Source organism: Aquarana catesbeiana, linkage group LG12 (genome assembly GCF_042186555.1).
Source record: "Aquarana catesbeiana isolate 2022-GZ linkage group LG12, ASM4218655v1, whole genome shotgun sequence".
Lineage (NCBI taxonomy): Eukaryota > Metazoa > Chordata > Amphibia > Anura > Ranidae > Aquarana > Aquarana catesbeiana.
This window is the reverse complement of record NC_133335.1, coordinates 177,256,277-177,280,717: the sequence shown is the minus strand read 5'-3', so window position 1 is coordinate 177,280,717 and position 24,441 is coordinate 177,256,277. Positions and strand designations below refer to the sequence as shown.

At 44.9% G+C, this 24,441-nt stretch overlaps 1 protein-coding gene across 1 annotated transcript in view; it reads left to right on the top strand.

Moving 5' to 3' along the window:
- Positions 1-20,980, top strand: part of LOC141113243 (uncharacterized) — a 79,077-nt gene extending 58,097 nt beyond the window's left edge. Inside the window, exon 3 of the mRNA XM_073606248.1 lies at positions 20,539-20,980. Within this exon, the coding sequence (XP_073462349.1) occupies positions 20,539-20,867 (329 nt within the window). The 3' untranslated portion in view covers positions 20,868-20,980. The remainder of the gene's footprint in view (positions 1-20,538) is intronic.
- Positions 20,981-24,441: the final 3,461 nt, after the last annotated feature.

The window sequence follows — 24,441 nt, the reverse complement described above, 5'->3', positions numbered from 1 at the left end:
GTGAGTTCAGTGAGGTGGATCATTCATGAAATGTGAAGCATAGAAAATACACTTGACCACGTGAAACCCGTCACCATGGAGAGACAAGAGGCTTACCAAAAAGCCAGCGACCGCCCTTACTCAGGGGGGGTCATACAAGGCTTGTTGGATCTGGGATCCATTGGAAAGATATCCTGATGATTGAGGCTTGAAGGGATATCCTGATGTATTAGGCTTTCCCCACCGTAAAATTTCCACAGATGCTAAGCGGTAATCGGATCCAATCCCACAGCATGAATGCCAGAGTGCAGGTAAGTGAATTTGTAAAAAAAGGAAGGAAAAACTCCAATAGTGCAATACTGCTTTTTTTTTTCTGTGTATGTACCTGGTGATCTTGCCAGTAACACATTTCCTCAGGGTGACAATGCTAACTCACTCTACAGTAAATATGGAGCAGCAGCATTGTCACTTTAGGACATGAACTGTGTTAGAACATCAGAACACCCCTTCCCCATTCTCATTATCTTGATACCATGTGGGGGAGGTGTTCTGTAGTCCACATAGATAGCAGGGAACAATTCTATCTGATAACAGTCAGCAGAGGCGGAGTGCACAGGAAGTTATCATCTCACTAAATTTCCAGCAGGATCAACCACTTTTTTTGCACGAAACAAACAGATATCAAACCAAGAGAGAACAAATAAAATAAGTTTATTCTTAGGGTTTACATATACTTTAACTGCTTGCCGCCCGCCCACCGTCAAATGACGGTGGGGCGGTGCGGCTCTCGTTCAGGGACGATGTCATATGATGGCGCCCCAGAACGGCCGCTCACGCGTGACCCCGATCTCTGTAAAGAGCCGTTTCCATGGCTCTTTAATCATGTGTCCAATCACAACCGGTCACATGTAAACAAGGAAGTGCCGGGAATCGGCTCTCCTCGCCTCACACTGACAGAGTGTGAGGAGAGGAGAGACGATCAGCGGCATCACCTCACAGGGGGACATGTAGGAATGTAATCAGGGCACTGATCATCAGTGCCCTGATTACAATAGTGCAACACAGAGTCACCAATCAGTGCCCGCCATAGCTGCCATTGGTGGGCAATCAGTGGCAGCAATCAGTGCCCACCACTGTCCCAAAGTGCCATCAATCAGTGCCCATTAGCAATGCCAGTCAGTGCCACCTATCAGTGCTGCCCATCAATAATGCACATCACTTTCGCCCATCAATGCCCATCAGTGCCACCTATCCGTGCCGCCTATCAGTGCCCACCAGTACTGCCTATTAGTGCCCACTAGTGCTGCCTATTAGTGCCCACCAGTGCCGCCTAACAGTGCCCACCAGTTCAGCCTATCAGTGCCTATCAGTGCCGCCTCATCAGTGCACATCAGTGAAGGTGAAAAATGACTTAGTTACAAAATTTAATGACAGAAAAATTTTTTGGTCTTTTTCTTTGTAAAAAATAAAAAAACCCAGCAGTGATTAATAACCACCAAAAGAAAGCTCTATTTGTGTGAAGAAAATGATAAAAAATTTGTTTGGGTACGGTGTAGCACGGCCGCTCAATTGTCATTCAAAGTGCGACAGCGCTGAAAGCTGAAAAATGGCTTGGGTGGGAAGGGGGTGTAAGTGCCTGGTAGGCAAGTGGTTAAAAGACAACATTGCTTTACAGTGCCTTGAAAAAGTATTCACACCCCTTGACATTTTCCACATTTTTTCACATTTTGCCATGTTACAACCAAAAACATACTGTCAGGTCCATAAATATTGGGACAGCGACAGAATTCTATTATTTTTGGCTCTATACACCACCACAATGGATTTGAAATGAAACGAACAAGATGTGCTTTAACTGCAGAATTTCAGCTTTAATTTGAGGGTATTTACATCCAAATCAGGTGAACGGTGTAGGAATTACAACAGTTTGTATATGTGCCTCCCACTTTTTAAGGGACCAAAAGTAATGGGACAATTGGCTGCTCAGCTGTTCCATGGCCAGGTGTGTGTTATTCCTTAATTATCCCATTTACAAGGAACAGATAAAAGGTCCAGAGTTCATTTCAAGTGTGCTATTTGCATTTGGAATCTGTTGCTGTCAACTCTCAATATGAGATCCAAAGAGCTGTCACTATCAGTGAAGCAAGCCATCATTAGGCTGAAAAAACAAAACAAACCCATCAGAGAGATAGCAAAAACATTAGGTGTGGCCAAATCAACTGTTTGGAACATCCTTAAAAAGAAAGAACGCACCGGTGAGCTCAGCAACACCAAAAGACCCGGAAGACCACGGAAAACAACTGTGGTGGATGACCGAAGAATTCTTTCCCTGGTGAAGAAAACACCCTTCACAACAGTTGGCCAGATCAAGAACACTCTCCAGGAGGTAGGTATATGTGTGTCAAAGTTAACAATCAAGAGAAGACTTCACCAGAGTGAATACAGAGAGTTCACCACAAGATGTAAACCATTGGTGAGCCTCAAAAACAGGAAGACCAGATTAGAGTTTGCCAAACAACATCTAAAAAAGCCTTCACAGTTCTGCAACAACATCCTATGGACAGATGAGACCAAGATCAACTTGTACCGATGGTGTCCGTCTCTCCCTCACAGAAGGCCTCACACCTACTCCTTCTACATAGAGCATACTACACTCCTAGAAGATTATACAGGTTTGGGAGTAGATCAGATGACAGATGCCCCAGATGCTACAGGACAGGAGATCTCATACACATGGTTTGGAGATGTCCAAAATTGGCAAGATACTGGACGGAAGTGGTCAGGATAATAAATTGTAGATTCAAGGTTAACTTGGAATTAGACGCTAAAGTATGTGTGTTGGGGTTAGTGGGAGCTAATATGGGTAACACCAGCACAACCACTGCCATAGTAAGATGTCTATACCAAGCGAGAAAGCTGATAGCACAATCCTGGCTCTCAACAAGCCCTCCAACTATAGGAGAATGGCTTAAAACAATGGACTCCTTGGTTTGGACAGAAAGGACAGTATATACTTACAGCAAATTCCTTGGCATATGGAAACCCTGGCTCCAGAAGCTGAACACTCCATATTTATTCTGAATCAACTATCTGTGAACCTCTCGCAAACGCGGGGGCGAATAATAGCCCAAACCAGATAAGCTACAGCGTGGGAACAGGCCCCAATGGGGCTTAGACAATTATTGTTTGTCGTGAGTCCTAGTGTTATTGAACCAAATCTTTGCCATGATTATAAGGGAAGGGAGGGTGGTGGTAAGGCGGGTAGAAGATAAAGGGGGGGTGGGAAAAGTAGGGAGAGTAAGGGAAAAGAAAAAAGGGGGTAAAAATAGCACACTGTAAGACATTACCACTTACATATTTATTAATGCTTGTAACCACCACAGTGCACAGCAGACATGCAGGGTATTGTGATTTACTACTGCCTTTGAATTATGATTTACTGCTTTTGATAATCGCACTTTAAACTCAATTTGTCACGTAAAGTATGTAACTTTTTATATTGTTATCAATAAAAAGAAAAGAAGCAAAAAAAAAAAAAGATCAACTTGTACCAGAGTGATGGGAAGAGAAGAGTATGGAGAGGGAAAGGAACTACTCATGATCCAAAGCATACCACCTTATCAGTGAAGCATGGTGGTGGTGGTGTCATGGCGTGGGCATGTATGGCTGCCAATGGAACTGGTTCTCTTGTATTTATTGATGATGTGACTCCTGACAAAAGCAACAGGATGAATTCTGAAGTGTTTAGGGCAATATTATCTGCTCATATTCAGCAAAATGCTTCAGAACTCATTGGACGGCGCTTCACAGTGTAGATGGACAATGACCCGAATGCATACTGCGAAAGCAACCAAAGAGTTTTTTAAGGGAAAGAAGTGGAATGTTATGCAATGGCCAAGTCAATCACCTGACCTGAATCCGATTGAGCATGCATTTCACTTGCTGAAGACAAAACTGAAGGGAAAATGCCCCAAGAACAAGCAGGAACTGAAGACAGTTGCAGTAGAGGCCTGGCAGAGCATCACCAGGGATGAAATCCAGCATCTGGTGATGTCTATGTGTTCCAGACTTCAGGCTGTAATTCACTGCAAAGGATTTGCAACCAAGTATTAAAAAAGTGAAAGTTTGATGGATGATTGTTAATCTGTCCCATTACTTTTGGTCCCTTAAAAAGTGTGAGGCACATATACAAACTGTTGTAATTCCTACACCGTTCACCTGATTTGGATGTAAATACCCTCAAATTAAAGCTGAAAGTCTGCAGTTAAAGCACATATTGTTTGTTTAAATCCATTGTGGTGGCGTATAGAGCGTATAAAGGTGAAGGAATGCCAAGGTGCAGATCTGAGGCCGCTTACCAGATACAATATAGATTGAAGCATATAACTAGTCAGCAAAAAATCAGATGAAAGGAAAACCAAGGTGCTTAACATGATTGTCCACAGCAGCACATCCCGCCAATCTCTTGGCCTCTTCCATCATCCTGCAGATGGTGGTGAGCAGCCGACGCTGGATCATGCAGGTGTCACCTCTGGAGATCTGATCGCTCAATGTCACAGTATGGAGAGAGATCCTCAGCTTCTGGCAATGTGATCACCCAGCACACACCATGCTAAGCACCTTGGTTTTCCTTTCATCTGATTTTTTGCTGACTAGTTATATGCTTCAATCTATATTGTATCTGGTAAGCGGCCTCAGATCTGCACCTTGGCATTCCTTCACCTTTTCTGCTAACTAGTTATATGCTCCAATCTTAATTAAATCTGGTAAGCGGCCTCAGATCCCTTCTTTTTTTCCATCTATCATCTGGTGTTTTATCACATGCCTCTTTGGTTTCATTTCTGGTAAGCGGCTTTTTTGGATGTTTTTTGCACTAGCTCATTACACACGGGATTTTCAATATTTTGTATGGTTGATGTCACTCACCTCATTGTCCCTTTTGGGCCCATGGCACTAATTATTTTATGAATTTTATGATCTACCACTGGTGGAGTGTCATTTTTTATTTTTAAAATAATAAATAAAACTTATCCATGTCAGTATTACGCTATGTTGTTTAAAACATTTTTTTGGGTATAACCTTCGTGGATCCTATCCGGTCTGTGAGTGAATTCTGTCCAGGACGTATCCGGAAAGGTTCCCCAAAGGCCCAGGCTGGGTTTATAGCCACCTGCCTTATTTGGCTTGCTATTTGGTAAGCATTTCATCTTACAGAAAATGTGATATCTGAACATTAGCTATTGATCATTGGAAACAACATTTTTTCACCATTCAATTTATTAATGTATTGGTGTCGGACAATTATCACAAGGACTATTTTCACTAAATATTTGATTGATCATTTTTTAAGCGCGGCTCTTTTGTATATTTAGTTTAAAATGGCTACTTTCATGTTTGTGGGCACAGTAATCGGTCGTAGTAAACATCGTTCGTTTGCCAACTAAATACAATGTTTTTTTCAGATACGGGGTTAACTACATTTGGTCATGATAATTTGTATAAAAAGAAGTTTAGGATATTGTTGTCTAGATATGTTTGAAACTGGAATGAATTGCAAACTTGATTCAGTGTAATGTAAGGAGAGGACACTCAGCAGCTGTTTACACATCTGGACTCAGGAGCACTAGTGTGGGACACAAGAACAAACTTTTTAGGGTGTCCCACACAGGTGCTCCAGTGGATACTAGGGGTGTCTCCATGTGTGAAACTTGTCCAAAAAAAAAGTATTCCAGCTTTGGTAAGGAAAAAAAAATCATGTCTTCAGCTTTGAACTCTGCCAAAACAGACAATTGTACCCCACTTCCAAGCAATGTTTCATATTCCTATTTCTGGCCTCAAATATCGGTGTGCTAAGTATACCTTTTGTTTCATTCTCACAGGGGAGAAAAGACTCTGGACATCAGAGGACACCAAGGACCCCCCACCTCCTGAAGAAGGGGAACAGAGGTCAAATCCTGAGGATGTGGAGGAAGTAGAGGTGGTGGAGATTGTCACCACAACAGGTGAGTGTCTGACACCACAAATTCAGGTAATAGATGTATGCCAACATATTTTTAATACATGGTGTGTATTTTTTATTTTAGGTGATGTGCAGGTTGTGAAAGAACAATCACATCATTTCACCAGTGACAGTGCCCAAAGACTAATCCAGGACATCATGTTTTGTAGTCGGGATTTAGACTTTATAAAGCAAAAAACAAATGAGATAGAACCAAAACTGAAGAACATGATTGATGTACTAGGAAGAATAAATACCCAAAAATGGCACCATTTTTGATATTTGCGGACAAATTTACACATTTTAAAAGTCAAATTTTGAAGATACACACAGTGCTATCTGCCAACAGGGTATATCAATGTACGCGTTTTGTGGCTGCAACCCCTTCCTCAAAACTCAAGTAGGTGTGAGGAAGTGGTTGCACCCCCAAAACACATCCATTGATCCCCCATGATGGGAGATAGCACATGTTGACATTAGGCATGGGATCAGGAGGAAAATCCCCATTTTGACTCCCAATTTGTGTGCAGCTTCAAAATTTGGCTTTTGCAGGGGTGATATCACCCCATCTGATGAAGGCAAGATCAATACATTTTGAACACTATTATGTCTGATATTGCCTTCAGTTTTTCAATGTTGAACTTTGTAAGTTCCAGAGTTGTATATGTTATGTTTTTAAACATGCCTGTTTATGTACCCTAAAAAAAAGAACCTAAAACTTTATGAAACCAAGAATTTGGGTTTTGAACCAAAATATGTTTTACAATGCACATGTGCACGGAATAAAAGGTTTTATACTCAACAATGTGTGGCTTCTTCTTTCAATGATCAATACCAGTTTTTGTGTCAAGTTGGTGTTTACAGTGACAATGGGCTTTATTTAATAATGGAAAAACCAGTTGGCACTACAAGTGCACTAGGAGAACCCAGGAGACAGCAAAAATACACCCAAGCAGTAAATGAAAATGAAGATATTATCTGATAAAAGAGAAAATTTATTAAAAATTTGCTGGCATAGCAATGGCCCCCTACCCATAAACAATTCTACATATTTTTCTCGTACTTCACGGGTGCTTTGGGGGGGCAAGCCAGGACGGCCAGCTTCCAGGGCCGTCATTATTTCCTGAAGTACGGCCTCAGGCCCAACTGAGGCAACATAATTAGGATTAATGTGTTTCAAAAAGTTATGCAGGATGCAGCAACATAAAACTATGTGGTTTAGTTTGTACTCCGCCATATTTATGGCTGTTTGAAATAGGCGGAACCGGTAATTAAATACCCTCTTCTCCGGGGTGAGGGTCCTCTGGGGGAATAGCCTCATCACCTGGTAACCCAGACCGAATGTCTCATCTGCAACAAAGACAAATGGCAGTCCTTCCACATTTTCCTCCGGAGGTGGCAATCCCAAGCCACCACTCTCGAGATGTCGATAGAACTTGGTCCGGGCAAAGACTCCACCATCCAACATCCGGCCATTCCAACCCACGTCCACATACAGAAACTCATATGTCGCCGACACCACCGCCATCAACACAATACTATTAAACCCCTTGTAATTATAATAGTATGACCCCGAATGGGGTGGTGCGATGATGTGGACGTGCTTCCCATCGATTGCCCCTCCGCAATAAGGAAAGTCCCACTGCTGGGAAAATTGGGAAGCCACAGTTTGCCATTACTGTGGCGTTGAAGGAAACTGTGGAGTCAAACAAGAAAATAAACTTAGTCATTTGGCACATAAACATTGCAAGCAGATTAGACACAAACATTCTTGGCCAACATCAGTATAACATTTATTTTAAGGAGTATTTAAAGGCAAAAATATAAGGCCCACTTATCAGATTCCTCACCCCCTCTGATGGCCCATTGTAAAAAAAATTTAGGGGGGGGGTGTTTTGGACTGGTAACCCTCTCCACATTGAGAGCTGAATGCATAAATAATGTGTGTTACTTTGGCCAGCCCCTCCTTACTTACACTATTGGCAGCCCACTGGACAGGTAAGAAGTGTCATAATACAAAAATATGAATACACTCTGTACAAATGTAAGCACATTTTTACATTCTGCAATTACCTATCAAGATAATAGGAGAACAAAACTTTAAAAAGTACCATTTGAAATTATTCAGGCAGGCCCTTTCACTACATGCTTTGGTGAATTTATCCATAAATATGACCAAAAAAGAGGTAGGTAAAGTGTGTATGGGTTTGGCAAAGTCAGCAGATAGAGGATTGGTATCAGTTGACTAAGCGGTTGGGGGGGAGGGAGGGTTCCAAATGATTTTGGGCCCCCCAAAAAAAGCCTCTTGCAATATGCATGAATTTAAGGACACAAATAACATTTGGACACATTTTAGGGGGTGTTTAGGGTAAAGTACTACAATGGAACTGACAAAATACATTGTTAAGTGACTAGGCTAGGTTTATATGGGCCCAGGATAGCATGCTGGGGAGGTTAGTGAAGGCAACTATGCATGAAGGACAAAAAACTAACTTTTAAAAATTCTAGCATGCATGAGGACAAAGGGGACATTCACAGCATATTACAATCATGGTAATTAGGGAATGATGAAAGAAATACAATATATTAGCAAACATTAAATACATATAATGTGATTTTAAAGGAGAAATCTTACCTTGACATAGTCCTTCTGCAGGACCTGGATGATGGCAGAACAGGTCTCTGGAATAATGATCCCCAGAGCCTGGGGGGAGATGTCTGTTGAGAACTTGAGGTCCTGTAGGCTTCTCCCAGTCGCCAAGTACCGCAACGTGGCGATTAGCCTCTGCTCGGGAGTGATGGCTTGCCGCATGCAGGTGTCCTGCCTGCTGATATAAGGGGACAGCAAAGCCAACAAACGGTGAAAAACGGGGTCTGTCATTCGGAGAAAATTCCTGAAATCATCAGAGTTATTCTCCTGGATCTCCCGCAACAAAGGCATGTGAGAAAATTGATCACGCTGGAGCAACCAATTCTTGGTCCCTGAACTCCTCCTCGCCCTGTTCATGGACTGGGCTTGTGTCAAAGCTAGAAGCCCAACACCAAGCCCCCACACAGCACGAACGCTACAATGAGCACATACCCGCAACATGGCTTCAAAAGGTCAGCTGGTCAGAACGAACTAAACAGAACGCACTGAAGAACAGCAAGGCCTGTGAAGAGCGAGCTGAAAATCAGTAACGAGCAGACAAGAACGCACTGAAAAAAAGATACGAACTGAAAACCAGATGCAAACCCACAAGCACAAACTGAACAGCAGTAAAACGATCTAAAAAAGCAGGACTCTGAAAAGTGCGAATCGTCTCTCACCAAACTTCTACTAACACGAGATAAACACAAGATTAGCAGAAGGAGCCCAAAGGGTGGCGCACTGGCTATTGAACTTCCCTTTTCTAGTCCCGTCGTACGTATTGTACGTCACCTTGTTCTTGGTGTGACCGTGTGTATGCAAGACAAGCTTGAGTGAAATTCCGTCCGAAAAACCATCATAGCTTTTTCCGACGAGAATTCCGATCGTGTGTATGCGGCATAACAGGTTTTCTTCTAAGATTGACCTGTATTTGGCTCCATCCATCTTCCCATCAACTCTGACCAGCTTTCCTGTCCCTGCTGAAGAAAAGCATCCCCACCACATGATGCTGCCACCACCATGTTTCACGGTGTGGATGGTGTGTTCAGGGTAATGTGCAGTGTTAGTTTTCTGCCACAAATAGCATTTTGCTTTTAGGCCAAAAAGTTCAAATTTGGTCTCATCTAACCAGAGCACTTTATTCCACGATTGCTGCGTCCCCCAATTGCTTCTCACAAATTGCAAATGGGACTTTTTATGGCTTTCTTTCAACAATGGCTTTCTTCTTGCCACTCTTCCATAAAGGCCAGATTTGTGGCGTGCACAAATGTGAACAGGTTCTCCCACCTAAACTGTGGGTCTCTGCAGCTCCTCCAGAGTTACAATGGGCCTCTTGGCTGCTTCTCTGATTAACACTCTCCTTGCGCGACCTGTCCGTTTAGATAGACAGCCATGTCTTGTTGCGTTTGCATTTGTGCCATACTCTTTTTCCATTTTTGGATGATGGCTTAAACAGTGCTCCATGAGATGTTCAAAGCTTGGGATATTTTTTTAGAACCTAACCCTGCTTTAAACATCTCCACAACTTTATCCCTGACCTATCTGGTGTGTTTCTTGGCCTTCATGATGCTGCTTGTTCACTAATGCCTTGTTTCCACTGAGCGGATCGGTTCGGGTCGGTACAGTTTGAATGGCCTAGAATGGTCCGGTCTATTCTGGTGAGCGTTTCCACTGCAAGTGGCACCACAAGGGGCCATACAGGGTTTAGAAAAAATGCCTCAGCATAGCACAGCAGAGGGTTTTCTGTCAGCCAATCAGTGGAATGTATTGTAGCTCCGCCCTAACCGAACCGTTCCATTTTCTATGGCCCCACATCTGAAGCAGGACCCTGAATGGAACAGTTCGGTTCGGTTGTATGGGCCGCTTTCATAATGGAAACACCCAAAATAGCGTACCGTACCGAACCGAACCGATCCGCTCAGTGGAAACAAGGCATAAGGTTCTCTAACAAACCTCTGAGGGCTTCACAGAACAGCTGTATTTATACTGTGAATAAATTACACACAGGTGGACTCTATTTACTAATTAACTGACGTCTGAAAGCAATTGGTTCCATTAGATTTTAGTTAGGGGTATCAGAGTAAAGGGGCCTGAATACAAAATACATTTATGTTTTTGGTTGTAACATGACAAAATGTGGAAAATTTCAAGAGGCATGAATACTTTTTCAAGGCACTGTATATACACTTTTTTCTTTAAGTAGCTCCCCCCACCCCAAAGTGCTGTCCAGTAGGTCTTATATTTACCTTCATCCCCAATCTAGAGATCTTCATTGTGTTTCCCTGTTTTTCAAGCTTAATCTCTTATGCAGCGTACACGGTCGGACTTTTCGACCGGACTTGTCTGACGGAAGCCGACGGACCAAATCCGGCGAACAATCCAATCGTGTGTGGGCTTCACCGGACTTTTCCAGTCGCAATTGCAACAGACTTTAGATTTGGAACATGCTTCAAATCTTTGCGTCATAACTCCGCCGGACCCAGAAATCCGCTCGTCTGTATGCTAGTCTGACGGACAAAAACCCACGCTAGGACAGCTATTGGCTACTGGCTATCAACTTCCTTATTTTAATCTGGTGTACGTCATCATGTACGAATCCGTCGGACTTTTGTGTGATCGTGTGTAGGCAAGTCCGGTGTCATAGATCTGCCACCTAAGGGTTAACTTAGTCCAGGCTGATTTCAGTGATTGGCAACAAGCTGCCTTATTTAAACACCTCAGCAGCTCTGTGTCCTTGCTGTTTGATCTGCAGCTCTGTGTATGTGTTTCCTGAAGATCTGATATCTGCTCCTGTTTGACCCGGCTTGTTTTGAGACTGTTCCTGTTATCCGCCTGCACCTGGCCCTTGGCTTGTTTGACGATTCCTTCTGCCTGCTCCTCTTGTACCTTTGTTGCCAGCCTGATTATCGACCCGGCCTGCCTGACGTTCCAAGACTCTCCTCCAGTCTGCTATACTTACCTACTGCAGCCATCCAGCTTCAGTCCCAGTCTGCTTACCTGTCTGCTGATCCATCCAGTCTGCTCACCTGTCTGCTGATCCATCCAGTCTGCTCACCTGTCTGCTGATCCATCCAGTCTGCTCACCTGCCTGCTGATCCATCCAGTCTGCTCACCTGCCTGCTGATCCATCCAGTCTGCTCACCTGCCTGCTGATCCATCCAGTCTGCTCACCTGCCTGCTGATCCATCCAGTCTGCTCACCTGCCTGCTGATCCATCCAGTCTGCTCACCTGCCTGCTGATCCATCCAGTCTGCTCACCTGCCTGCTGATCCATCCAGTCTGCTCACCTGCCTGCTGATCCATCCAGTCTGCTCACCTGCCTGCTGATCCATCCAGTCTGCTCACCTGCCTGCTGATCCATCCAGTCTGCTCACCTGCCTGCTGATCCATCCAGCCTGCTGGTCCTGTCTGCTGTGCCGGCCATCTGACCCATCTGCTGTTGATCCTGCCAGGCACTCATACCATTCTGCACTCCCGTGCCACCTGTCTGCTCTACCAGGGGCCGCGAGTCAGATACGTAAGGGAGGCCTTCCTCTGCACTATCGGGCTCATCAGTCAGGTACGTGAGAACTTGACATCCAGTCATTAGAAAGTCCGTTGAAAGTCCGCCCAAAGTTCGTCAAAAGTCTGTCGGACGGGCTGTCGGACTTTTGTAGCTGAAAAACCTACCGTGTGTACATGGCATTAGAGTATTGGTTTCCTATAGTTCTGTACCAAAATCTGTTCACCTATCTCCTACTCTGTCCACCAGTCCCTGAAAACTCCTCTTTTTAGGAAGTTTACTCTGCCTCCCTCTAAAAACTGTAATTTTACCTTCTCCATTATCTCATCCCTCACAGTTAATGCCTTTTGTATCACCTGCCCCACCTTTAGGCCGGGTTCACATATAGGGTTCGAAGTGTCCCTGTTCACTGTTTCACTGGTTCAGGTGTGATTCAGGTCCGCAATTTTGACTGAATTCGCACACCGACACACCCTCCGACAGGACCCTTTTGCAATCTGGTCTGCAGCCACCCCCCCCCCCCCGGACCTGTGTGAACCGGCTCCATTGAGAGCTGGTCACACTCGCCTGTCTTGCAAATTGGATGCGGGAATAGCCACATCCAATTTGCATATATGTGAAACGAGTCTAAAGCCTCGTACACACGATCCGATTGTTGGCAGGGGATTTGTTTGCCTAAAATCTGACCATTAATATGTTCCTTCAGACAATTGTTGTCCAACTTTCGGCCAACAAATCTTGAATGGCAGGCTAGTAAATTTTCGGCGGACAATGGTCTGTTGTCAGATTTTCGTATCGTCTGTACACAAGTCCGTCACACAAAAGTCCAAAGTACAAACACGCATGCTCGGAACAGAGGCGTACCTAGGGTCTCCAGCACCCTTGGCGAGAATCTGTATTGGGGCCCCTCCCCGGCAACCCCCCTCATTCAGTGCAGACCCCTCCTCCTACAGTACAGACCCCTCCTCCTACAGTTCAGACCCCCCCTACAGTTCAGACCCCCCCTACAGTTCAGACCCCCCCTACAGTTCAGACCCCCCCTACAGTTCAGACCCCCCCTACAGTGCAGACCCCCCCTACAATACACCTCCCTACAGTGCAGACCCCCCCTACAGTGCAGACCCCCCCTACAGTGCAGACCCCCCCTACATCGCAGACCCCCCTCCTAAAGGACAGACCCCCCCTGGGGGAACGTTGCAGCCGGGTCCCGGGTGTGCCGACAGGTGTCACTTGGGTGAGGCTCGCAACCCCCCCCTTGCAAAGCCAGGCTCTCCATGTGTGTTAGCTGCTGCTGCCTGTCACCACGCCCGTGCTCCGTGCCGCTGCTCAAACCCACGCGCTGTCCCTGCTTCAGTCGTGGAGGGGGGGTGCTGGCCTGACACCCCCTAGTGTGTGACACACTGGGCGGCCCGCCCCCTGCCCCTCCAATTAGTACGCCATTGGGCCAGCCCACTAGCCCAGCACCAAGCAACAGTGCTCTGCGTCACCAGCCCACCACTGCTGTGCCTGTGCTGAAGTGAAGAACAACTGCCAATTAGTGCCGACCGCTTGGTACGCCCCTGGCTCGGAAGCAAGGACGAGCCGGAAGTGGTCGGTCTTGGAAACTACCATTTGCAATGGAGAAATAACATTTGTGACACGGCAAATTATGAAATGTAGAAATGCAGCGCACATTCTCTTCTTCTTTAATGGAATAATAATGAAGCTGCTTTGCTGGTGATACTGATTGAGTTATGGCAAACATATTTGAAAAGGCTTTTTTTTTCTAGTGATATCAAGAATAATATTATGCTTGTTGTTTTATTTTCTGGGCAAGTTACAACACCATTATCCTGTAGTTTTTGAGATCAAAGGTACAACTATGTTGGTGTCCCTTGTTAATTTTACATTGTATTTTTGAAAATGTAACTGCCTACTCCCAAACTGTCATTTGAAGTAAAACACAAAAAAAATTAAAATTAGTAAAGTGGGTAGGGGTGCAAATCCCCAGACCAGCGGCCTCGTTGGGGGTCTTGTGGCTGGTATTGCCACTAACCGCCATGTTGCTGTGGTGGGTGGGGTGGCTTTGGTGGGTGGGGTGGTGGTGGTGGTGGGGCCAAAAAATCACACAGGTGTGTGTTTTCGGCAATTTGGCCTCTCAACCCTTTGTTGAGGCGCTGCAGGATGAGTTCCTCACACCTGCTCCTTTGCTCACCGTTCATCTGCCTTAATTTATTGGCAGTAAGCACGGCAAATCCCTCAGCCTCATCTGGGTCTGTCCGGATGGCAGTAGTGGCCTGGCTGAGGAAGGCAGCTGTGGCCTCCCCCAGATTTCTGCTCTTCCTGGCCCTTTTAGCAGCAGGGCTCAGGGGAGGGGTCTGTGACTCCATCTGGCTGCTGACTGCTGGCTCCTCCAGACTGACACTGTCCTGTGTATGAAAATGGGACATAATTAGCATCTTTTTTAGGGTTTGGTCGTCAATCACACACAATTTTGATCTCCTCACTGTTGCAAATTGAATGTGGAGAAATGGAAAAGACTATCATTCTGACCCCATCATTTTTCATTCTTGTTCAAATCATTTTTGGGGTTACTAATGTCTATTGATATGGAAACCACTTTGTTAAGGCAGAATTATTTGAACAATAATGTCTAGCTATCATCATTGTATTTTTGGATACAAATATGTTCAACAATGCTATACCTGGGTCAAGCTGGGCTCCTCCACATCTTTATCCTGTGCAGCAGGACCTGTGTGGACCTCAGGAGCTGTGGCCTCAGCAGATGTCGAAGGGAGCGTGGACAGCGATGGCCTGGGTTCTGTCTAGTCGATCAAAAACCGCAGGCTGTGGTAATACCACAGCCTGGAGACATATAGGTCATCTGCTGATGCTCCAGATCTCTCTGAGTCAAGGACCTTCTTGAGCTCCCTTTTAAAAGTACTCCTCAGGTTGGAAATTTTGTTCTTGACATAGTTGTCTGCCCTGGGGTACAAAGGCTTCACCAACTCGAGCAGTTTCTCCAACGCTGCCTTCCTCAATATTTTATTGGAGTAATCTCGACTCTTGACCTTCCAGAGACAGGGCAGGGCGAATTGTGGTAAAAAAAATCAGGCGCTGTAAATTTATCCGTCATGATAAATGATATGCTGCCTGCAAGACAGAACACAAGGAAAACCAAGTACAATGTCTGGCTTAACTCATAAGCTGGTTCCAATATAGGCCTCAATCTAAGCAGTATAGGCAACTACCCACCTATGCCCCAAATTCCAATTGTTCCTTCATTTTATGACTCCTTTCGTGTGTTGGCGATGGCGATCGTTCGTCCTCTACTCCAAGGCCGTTCCATGGACCGTGTGTTCTGGATTTATATACACTGCATGCATGAAACTCCGCTCTCAGTGCGTCATGACGCTGGGGCGTGACCATCTCTCTTCTGCACTTACACGGCAGAACATTCGGGAGGGACAACATGGCAGATTCCAGGCAGCCCCACGGTGGTGAAGCTCATAGGAGGCACAAAGCAACCCCCATGAGCAAGAGTGAGATGGTGGAGATGGTGCGCAACTTTGTGGGAACAGTTCGGGGATGGCCCCTTCCTGTTCCAACATGACTGCACACCAGTGCACAAAGCAAGGTCCATAAAGACATGGATGAGTGAGTTTGGGGGGGAGGAACATGACTGGCCTGCACAGAGTCCTGACTTCAACGCGACAGAACATCTTTTGGGTGAATTAGAGCGGAGACTGCGAGCCAGGCCTTCTAGTCCAACATCGGTGCCTGACCTCACAAATGCGCTTCTAGAAGAATGGTCAAACATTCTCATAGACACATTCCTAAACTTTGTGGACAGCTTTCCCAGAAGAGTTGAAGCTGTTATAGCTGCAAAGAGTGGGCCAACTCAATATTGAATCCTACAACAAAATCCTAGGATTTTTTCCGACGGATGTTGGCTCAAACTTGTCTTGCATACACACAGTCACACAAACTTGTCGGAAAATCCGATCATTCTGAACGTGGTGACGTAAAACATGTACGTCGGGACTATAAATGGGGCAATAGCCAATAGCTTTCATCTCTTTATTTATTCTAAGCATGCGTGGCACTTTGTGCGTCGGATTTGTGTACACACAATCGGAAATTCCGACAACGGATTTTGTTGTCAGAAAATTTTATAGCCTGCTCTCAAACTTTGTGTCAGAAAATCCGATGGAAAATGTGTGATGGAGCCTACACACGGTCGGAATTTCCGACAACAAGGTCCTATCACACATTTTCCGTCGGAAAATCCGATCGTGTGTACGGGGCATAAGAGTGATTTGCCATTAAAGTTCATGTGCATGTAAAGGCAGGTGTCCCAATACTTTTTGTAATATAGTGTAGCTGTAAAGAACTTTTGTTATCATGTAGCCCTGATAGCTCTGGAGAGACATTCTCTGTAGTTCTTGGTCTGCATATTAATAGAGTATTTAATATAATTACATGCAAGCAATTCATGCTCTCCACCTCAGCACTATCAGTATCAACAAGAGGCTTTGCAAAATGGTGACAAAGCCGTGGGGGGAGCATCAGTTAGTAGGATCTGATACTCCCAGAAGTCTCAGATGCCTACTAACTTTCTAAGGCTAATAAAAAAAAAAAGGAAAAAGACACAGGTATGTAATCAGTTTGCTTTATGAAAAAGAGCATTTTAATCTCTTCAGCCCTGGGAGATTTACCCCCCTTCGTGACCAGGCCATTTTTGCGATACGACACTGCATTACTTTAACTGACAATTGCGCGGTCATGCAACGCTGTACCCAAATGAGATGTATGTCCTTTTTTTCCCCACAAATAGAGCTTTCTTTTGGTGGTATTTAATCACCTCTGCGGTTTTTATTTTTTGCCCTATAAACATAAAAAAACGACAATTTTGAAAAAACAAACAAACGTTATTTTTTACTTACTGCTATATATGGAAGAGCCCTGGGGCCATCATAAAAAAAAAAAAAAAAAAAACAGAATTCTGACTTTGAAACTCAGAATTCTGAGATTGAAATTCAGAATTGTAAGTTTAAAAAAAAAAAAAATTCTACAGAATTCTGAGATTCAAAGTCAGAATTCTGAGATTCAATCTCAGAATTCAGTAGATTTTTTTTTTTTTTTTAAACTCACGATTCTGACTTTGAATCTCAGAAATCTGACTTTTGAATCTCAGAATTCTGACTTTCAAACTCATAATTCTGTATTTTTTTTTTTTTTTATGATGGCCCCAGGGCTCTTCCATAATTCTGCTACATATTTTTGGTAAAAAAAAATCCCAATAAGCGTAAATTTATTGGTTTGCACAAAAGGTATAGCATCTACAAACTATGAAATATATTTATGGAATTTTAATTTTTTTAATTTTTTTCTACTAGTAATGGCGGCGATCAGCGACTTAGAGCGGGACTGCGAAACTGTGGCTGACAAATTGGACACTGACACTTTTGACACTTTTTTGGGGACTAGTGACATTATTACAGTGATCAGTGCAAAAAATATGCACTGTCACCGTACTAAATAAACTGGTTACCATCAGGGGCGATCAAAGGGTTAACTATGTGCCTAACTGGTGTTTTACTACTGTGGGGGACGGGCTTTGAAAAGAGGAAGGCATAGATCTGTGTCCCTGCTTTGCAGAAACAAGGATCAATGCCTTCCTTACTGACAAAACAGCGATCTGCCTTGTTTACATAGGCAGATTGCCATTCTGCCTGTGTACAGAACAATCAGCAGGTGCCGGTGGTCATCGGGTCCGCCAGACCCGCTGATCAGCACCTGCTGTATAGAATCACAGTGGGAGCGAGCCGCCGGCGGCGTGCACTCATGCCCAATACCTGGAAGGTCAGGATCATGTATATATACACCCTGTAGCAGTAAAAGTGCTATAGGGTGGTCGGCAACGGTTAATTAAAACTGAACTGTACTCCTTTTTGCAGAAGATTGTCTCTACTGCTTCCCCCTTCCCTCTTACACGTTCGCAAAATAAACTTATTTTCAATTTTGTAATGTATGACAAAGCCAAAGCTGTTTGCAAAATGTTACGAATGCACATGCATACCAGTTGTCTGCAGTGTGTCTGTGCATGAGCAGGGGATCTTGTGCAAGCCCCAATCTGCTGTGGAGGACTCTGTCAGGTATGCCAGGGGGATCTGTGCATATGCCAGACATCCATTAAAGACTAGATAAGAGGGGTAAAGGGAGAACTTATGCTTCAAGCAAGTCAACGCCGGATGCCATGGTTTAGTAAGTATTCTTTTATTTTAAGATAGGGACCAGTGTATTTATTTATTTATTTATTTGGGGGGGGGGGGGGGGAAGTGAATTTCCTCTCAAAAAAAGTTTGAAGTGATGACAGGATCTCCACTGCCACCCATTTAAGACTAATGACCCATACACACGTTCGACAGATTGTTCGGGGGGTTTTTTGCATGCTAGTCGCATATCGAAAATGAAGAGGTTGCTAAAGTTACGAAAACTCTTGTACGACAGAATAAATAAAATCGGATGTGATCTCGTGTCTTGTAGTCTATTTCTTTTGTATTTTCGGAGACAACTGAACTGATTAAAGGATAATTGTTCGATCTTTTATCATGCGAGAAAATTTTTTGTGTTTGTCCGATCGGATAATATCGGATGAACTGACATGATCGGCTCTCCAAAGCTCTGTACTAACAATCCGATTATCGTACGATCACTTTGAAAGCGGTATTTTTCGTCTGATTTTTTCAGATCGTGTGTACAGGCCATTACTTTAGCCCAGGGGTCCTCAAACTTTTTAGACAGGGGGCCAGTTCACGGTCCCTCAGACTGTTGGGGGGCCGCACTATAGTTTAAAAAAAAATATGAACTAATTCCTAAATTCCTATGCACACATCTTTTTTGTAGTGCAAAAGAATAAAAGAATGAATAATAAATAATAATATATATAGGGGATGGACAGGGGGACAGAGGGATGGACAGGGGGACAGAGAGGGGGACAGAGGGGGGGGGGCAGTGGGGTGGACAGGGGGACAGTGGGGTGGACAGGGGGACAGTGGGGGGGACAGGGGGACAGTGGGATGGACAGTGGGGTGGACAGGGGGACAGTGGGGTGGACAGGGGGACAGTGGGGTGGACAGGGGGACAGTGGGGTGGACAGGGGGACAGAGGGGTGGACAGGGGGACAGTGGGGTGGACAGGGGGACAGTGGGGTGGACAGGGGGACAGTGGGATGGACAGAGGGGTGGACAGGGGGACAGAGGGGTGGACAGGGGGACAGAGGGATGGACAGGGGGACAGTGGGATGGACAGAGGGGTGGACAGCGGGACAGAGGGGGGGACAGTGGGGTGGACAGGGGGACAGTGGGGTGGACAGGGGGGTGGACAGGGGGACAGTGGGATGGACAGAGGGGTGGACAGCGGGACAGAGGGGGGGACAGTGGGGTGGACAGGGGGACAGTGGGGTGGACAGGGGGGTGGACAGGGGGACAGTGGGGTGGACAGGGGGGTGGACAGGGGGACAGTGGGATGGACAGGGAGACAGTGGGATGGACAGGGAGACAGTGGGATGGACAGGGGGACAGAGGGATGGACAGGGGGACAGAGGGATGGACAGGGGGACAAAGGGGTGGACAGGGGGATGGACAGAGGGGTGGACAGAGGGGTGGACAGAGGGGGGGACAGAGGGGGGGACAGAGGGACAGAGGGATGGACAGGGGGACAGAGGGATGGACAGGGGGACAGTGGGATGGACAGAGTGGTGGACAGGAGGACAGTGGGATGGACAGAGGGGTGGACAGGGGGACAGAGGGGGGGACAGAGGGGTGGATAGAGGGGGGGACAGTGGGGTGGACAGAGGGGTGGACAGGGGGACAGAGGGGTGGACAGGGGGACAGAGGGGTGGACAGGGGGACAGTGGGGTGGACAGGGGGACAGTGGGATGGACAGGGGTCCTCACTTGTTAGTAGGCTGTTGCCTGAAGCCTCTGCTCTCGCTGTCACCCTCCGTGCGGGACTGTGCTGGAAACTACACTTCCCAGCATGCAGCGCGGCACATGGAGCCCTCCATTACTGGGGTGGGGGAGGCGGCTTTAGCGGAGCGGATATGCTCCCTGCCGAAGCAGAGTGGACCTGCCCAAGCCAAGCCGACCTGGCCCCAGCCCGAGCCTGGCCTGTCGGGAATCCGGCCCTGGGTGGGGTGGGCCGGATAAATGTCCTCGGCGGGCCGCATGTGGCCCGCGGGCCGTAGTTTGAGGACCCCTGCTCTAGCCATACAGCTCACAGAGCCTACAAATATGCCATCCTTTGGTAAACTCCTTTTGCAATGCAGACCTTTAAATCCAACTATAAAATTTGTCTTTTCTAGAGAAAAGTATTGTTTATGTAGAAGAATATTTATATTAAAGGGCAAAATGTGACATCAGTTGTGAATACTGTCATTGTTCCACAGGAAAACAAGAAGTCACAAAGAAGGAAAATGAAACAGAAGAAATGAATGTAAATGAAACATTAAACAGCCCAAACCACCGAGTACCATTGTACATCATCATCAGTATAACTGCTGGTCTCTTCCTCTTACTTGCACTATTTGCATTTGTCAGATACTATAAGATGGTAAGTGAAGAATGTCTTTATATTTTAAAGGAAATAACCCAATACCTGCAGACTAATGTTTCTGATAAAGGAAAACTATTTCATATCTATGGACACTCTGCAACCTATGCAGACATTCCCTGGCTGACCAAACTCTACGGAAAAAAATTATTGTCCGAAAATTAATGCCAATATTATCACCACAGGGAACAGGCAGGCAGGCCAAACTCTCTCTGCCTAGTATAGAAAAAGGAAAGGTTATTTAGAGTGTGTTCAGACAATGGACATTAACCACTTCAGCCCCGGAAGATTTGGCTGCTCAATGACCAGGCCATTTTTTGCGATACGGCACTGTGTCGCTTTAACTGACAATTGCGCGGTTGTGCGAAGCTGTACCCAAACAATATTGACGTCCTTTTTTCCCACAAATAGAGCTTTCTTTTGGTGGTATTTGATCGCCTCTGCGGTTTTAATTTTTTTTTTTTGCTCTTTAACCCTTTCATGACTAAGCCTATTTTTGAAATTTGGTGTTTACAAGTTAAAATCCATATTTTTTGCTAGAAAATTACTTAGAACCCCCAAACATTATATATTTTTTTTTAGCAGAGAATCTAGAGAATAAAATGGAGATTGTTGCAATATTTTATATCACACGGTATTTGTGCAGCGGTGTTTTAAACGCAAATTTTTGGAAAAGGGACACTTCCATGAATTTTAAAAAATCCAAACAGTAAAGTTACCCCAATTTTTTTGCATAATGTGAAAGATGATGTTATGCCGAGTAAATAGATACCAAACATGTCACGCTTTATAATTGCACGCACTCGTGGAATGGCGACAAACTATGGTAGCTATGAATTTCCATAGGCGACGCTTTAAATTTTTTTTACGGTTACCAGGTTAGAGTTACAGAGGAGGTCTAGGGCTAGAATTATTGCTCTCGCTCTGACGAACGCGGCGATACCTCACATGTGTGATTTGAACACCGTTTACATATGCAGGCGCGACTTCCGTATGCGTTTTCTTCGCTGTGCGAGCTCATGGGGATGGGGGCGCTTTAAAAAATGTTTTTTTTATTTATTTTATTTGTTTTTATACTTATAAATTGTGTTTAAAAAAAAAATTTTTTTTTTTACTTTTATTGCTGTCACAAGGAATGTAAACATCACTTGTGACAGTAAAAGGTGGTGACAGCTACTCTTTATGGAGGGGTCGGAGGTCTAAAAGGACCCCGATCCCTCCTCTGCACTTCAAAGTAAAAAAATGGCGATTCTGAATACTGTGTATTTTTTTAAATTCGGCGCCATTGGCAGCCGAGTAAACGGGAAGTGACGTCGCGTTTACATTGGGAAGGCTGGAACGAAGCCGCCCACAGCTTCGTTCCAGCCCGCCCACAGCCGCCGGAGGCAGCCGATTGGACACCGGGCCTCCCGATCGCACGGGAGGCCCGGTAAGAGTGGCGGGAGGTGGCGGGGGGGGCGTTGGGGAAGCAACATAAGGTAGACATGTGCACACTGAAATATTTTGTTTCCGTCTGAAAAATAAATTTAGTTACTCCCGAAATTTGTTTTTATTTATTTCGTTTTTCGTTAAAAATTGCATTCGTCCGAAAATCCAAATTAAGGTCGAATCTGTCATTGAAGGCTTATGGTATCTGTCGAATGTTCAAAGAAGATTCGACAGAGCAGCTAAACTATACGACGCCATATAGTTTACCTGCTCTGTCGAATCTTCTTAGAACTTTGAACAGACACCATAAGCCAAAGTACGTGTGTACTTAGTTCTAGCTATTTTACTGCTCCTCCTCTTTGGTTACAATCAGCCAATAACATTCATAATCATCATTATTTTTATTTATCTTTTCTCCCCTACGTCGAATCTTTTCTCCCCTACGTCGAATCTTTTCTCCCCTACGTCGAATCTTTTCTCCCCTACGTCGAATCTTTTCTCCCCTACGTCAAATCTTTTCTCCCCTACGTCGAATCTTTTCTCCCCTACGTCGAATCTTTTCTCCCCTACGTCGAATCCTTTCTCCCCTACGTCGAATCCTTTCTCCCCTACGTCGAATCTTTTCTCTCTATGTCGAATCTTTTCTCTCTATGTAGAGTTAAGGTTAGGCACATTCGGCCACAGGTTTGATGGACACAGATTGTTATTGTCATCATCATGTCGAATCTCCTATCTATATTGAACTGTTGTAGCAACAAAAATGAAAATAAAGCATTTGTTTATGTCGGATCTTTCGTTTTTCGGATTCTGCACTTTCGTTATCGTTTGTTAAAACGATAACGAAAATACCTGAAATTCGGACGAAAATGTATTCGGACGAAAACGAATGCACATGTCTAACGTAAGGTAACATCGTTTCGCCCAGCCGTGCCATTCTGCTGCAGTAAAACTGCGACAGCTGGTCGGCAAGCAGTTAAAGTGGTTGTAAAGCCTAAACATTTTTTGCATTAAGGTAAAAAATGTTTAGGTTAAAGTATCGACACCTCACCCCCCTTAAATTTACCCTCACTCGATACAATGCCAGATGTTTTGCCAGATTTGCTGGTTGGAAGTGGGAAATTTGAGGGAGAGTAAAAAACAGTTTTGCTTTGGACTGCTGGTGATTGCTGTTTTTGCATCTTGATGCCCCGTACACACGGTCGGATTTTCCGACGGAAAATGTGTGATAGGACCTTGTTGTCGGAAATTCCAACCGTGTGTAGGCTCCATCACACATTTTCCATCGGATTTTCCGACACACAAAGTTTGAGAGCAGGATATAAAATTTTCCGACAACAAAATCTGTTGTCGGAAATTCTGATCGTGTGTACACAAATCCGACGGACAAAGTGCCACGCATGCTCAGAATAAAGAAAGGGATGAAAGCTATTGGCCACTGCCCCATTTATAGTCCCGACGTACGTGTTTTACGTCACCACGTTCAGAACGATCGGATTTTCCGACAACTTTGTGTGACCATGTGTATGCAAGACAAGTTTGAGCCAACATCCGTCTGAAAAAATCCTAGGATTTTGTTGTCGGAATGTCCGAACAAAGTCCGACCGTGTGTACGGGGCATTAGTGTTTTTTGGGGGGGTCTTTCCTTGCAGCTTTTTAACACCTTTTCTGTTACTTTTTAAATAGCCTTTTTTTTTTCTTTCCTTCCTTCAGACTACTAATTAAAGGGGATGGTCAATTGGTCACAGATAATGCAGGTCCTGTATAACTTTCTGTAGAACTCATTTCTGAGCTTGCTCGTCCTTGAGCTTGCACTTTTTGCTTACTGGAACTCTGACCAAGTGGTAAGTTAAAAACCAGAGTGTAAAAACAGAGATTAAAACAGAAGTCTTCAAACCTTTAAATAACATCTGAAATTTCCTGTTATTAGTGTTGTTGTAACTAGGAAAATGTGTGCTAGCAAGGTTGAAGGTTTTGTCCATTGCCCAGTGTGCCGCATGTATACAACAATGGAGCAACAGCTACAGGATGAATACTGCTGTGACAGATGTGAGTGGGTTGCCCTTCTAGAAGCTCGAATTAGAGATCTAGAGGAGCAAACAACACTGGGCAGAACTGACAACCTTGAAAGGGGTCCTAGTAGCTAGTAGGGTTAACGTGGAGAGGTAAGTCAGGATTATCAGGTAGGAAGATGGGTTAATGTAGTTAGAGGGAATGTTAGGGGCTAACAGAAAAGGAAGGCCAGCCCTTTGAGCACCCTAACAGATTTGCCAAGTTGGGTGAAGATGTGGGGGTGGCAGCCCTAGATGTCACT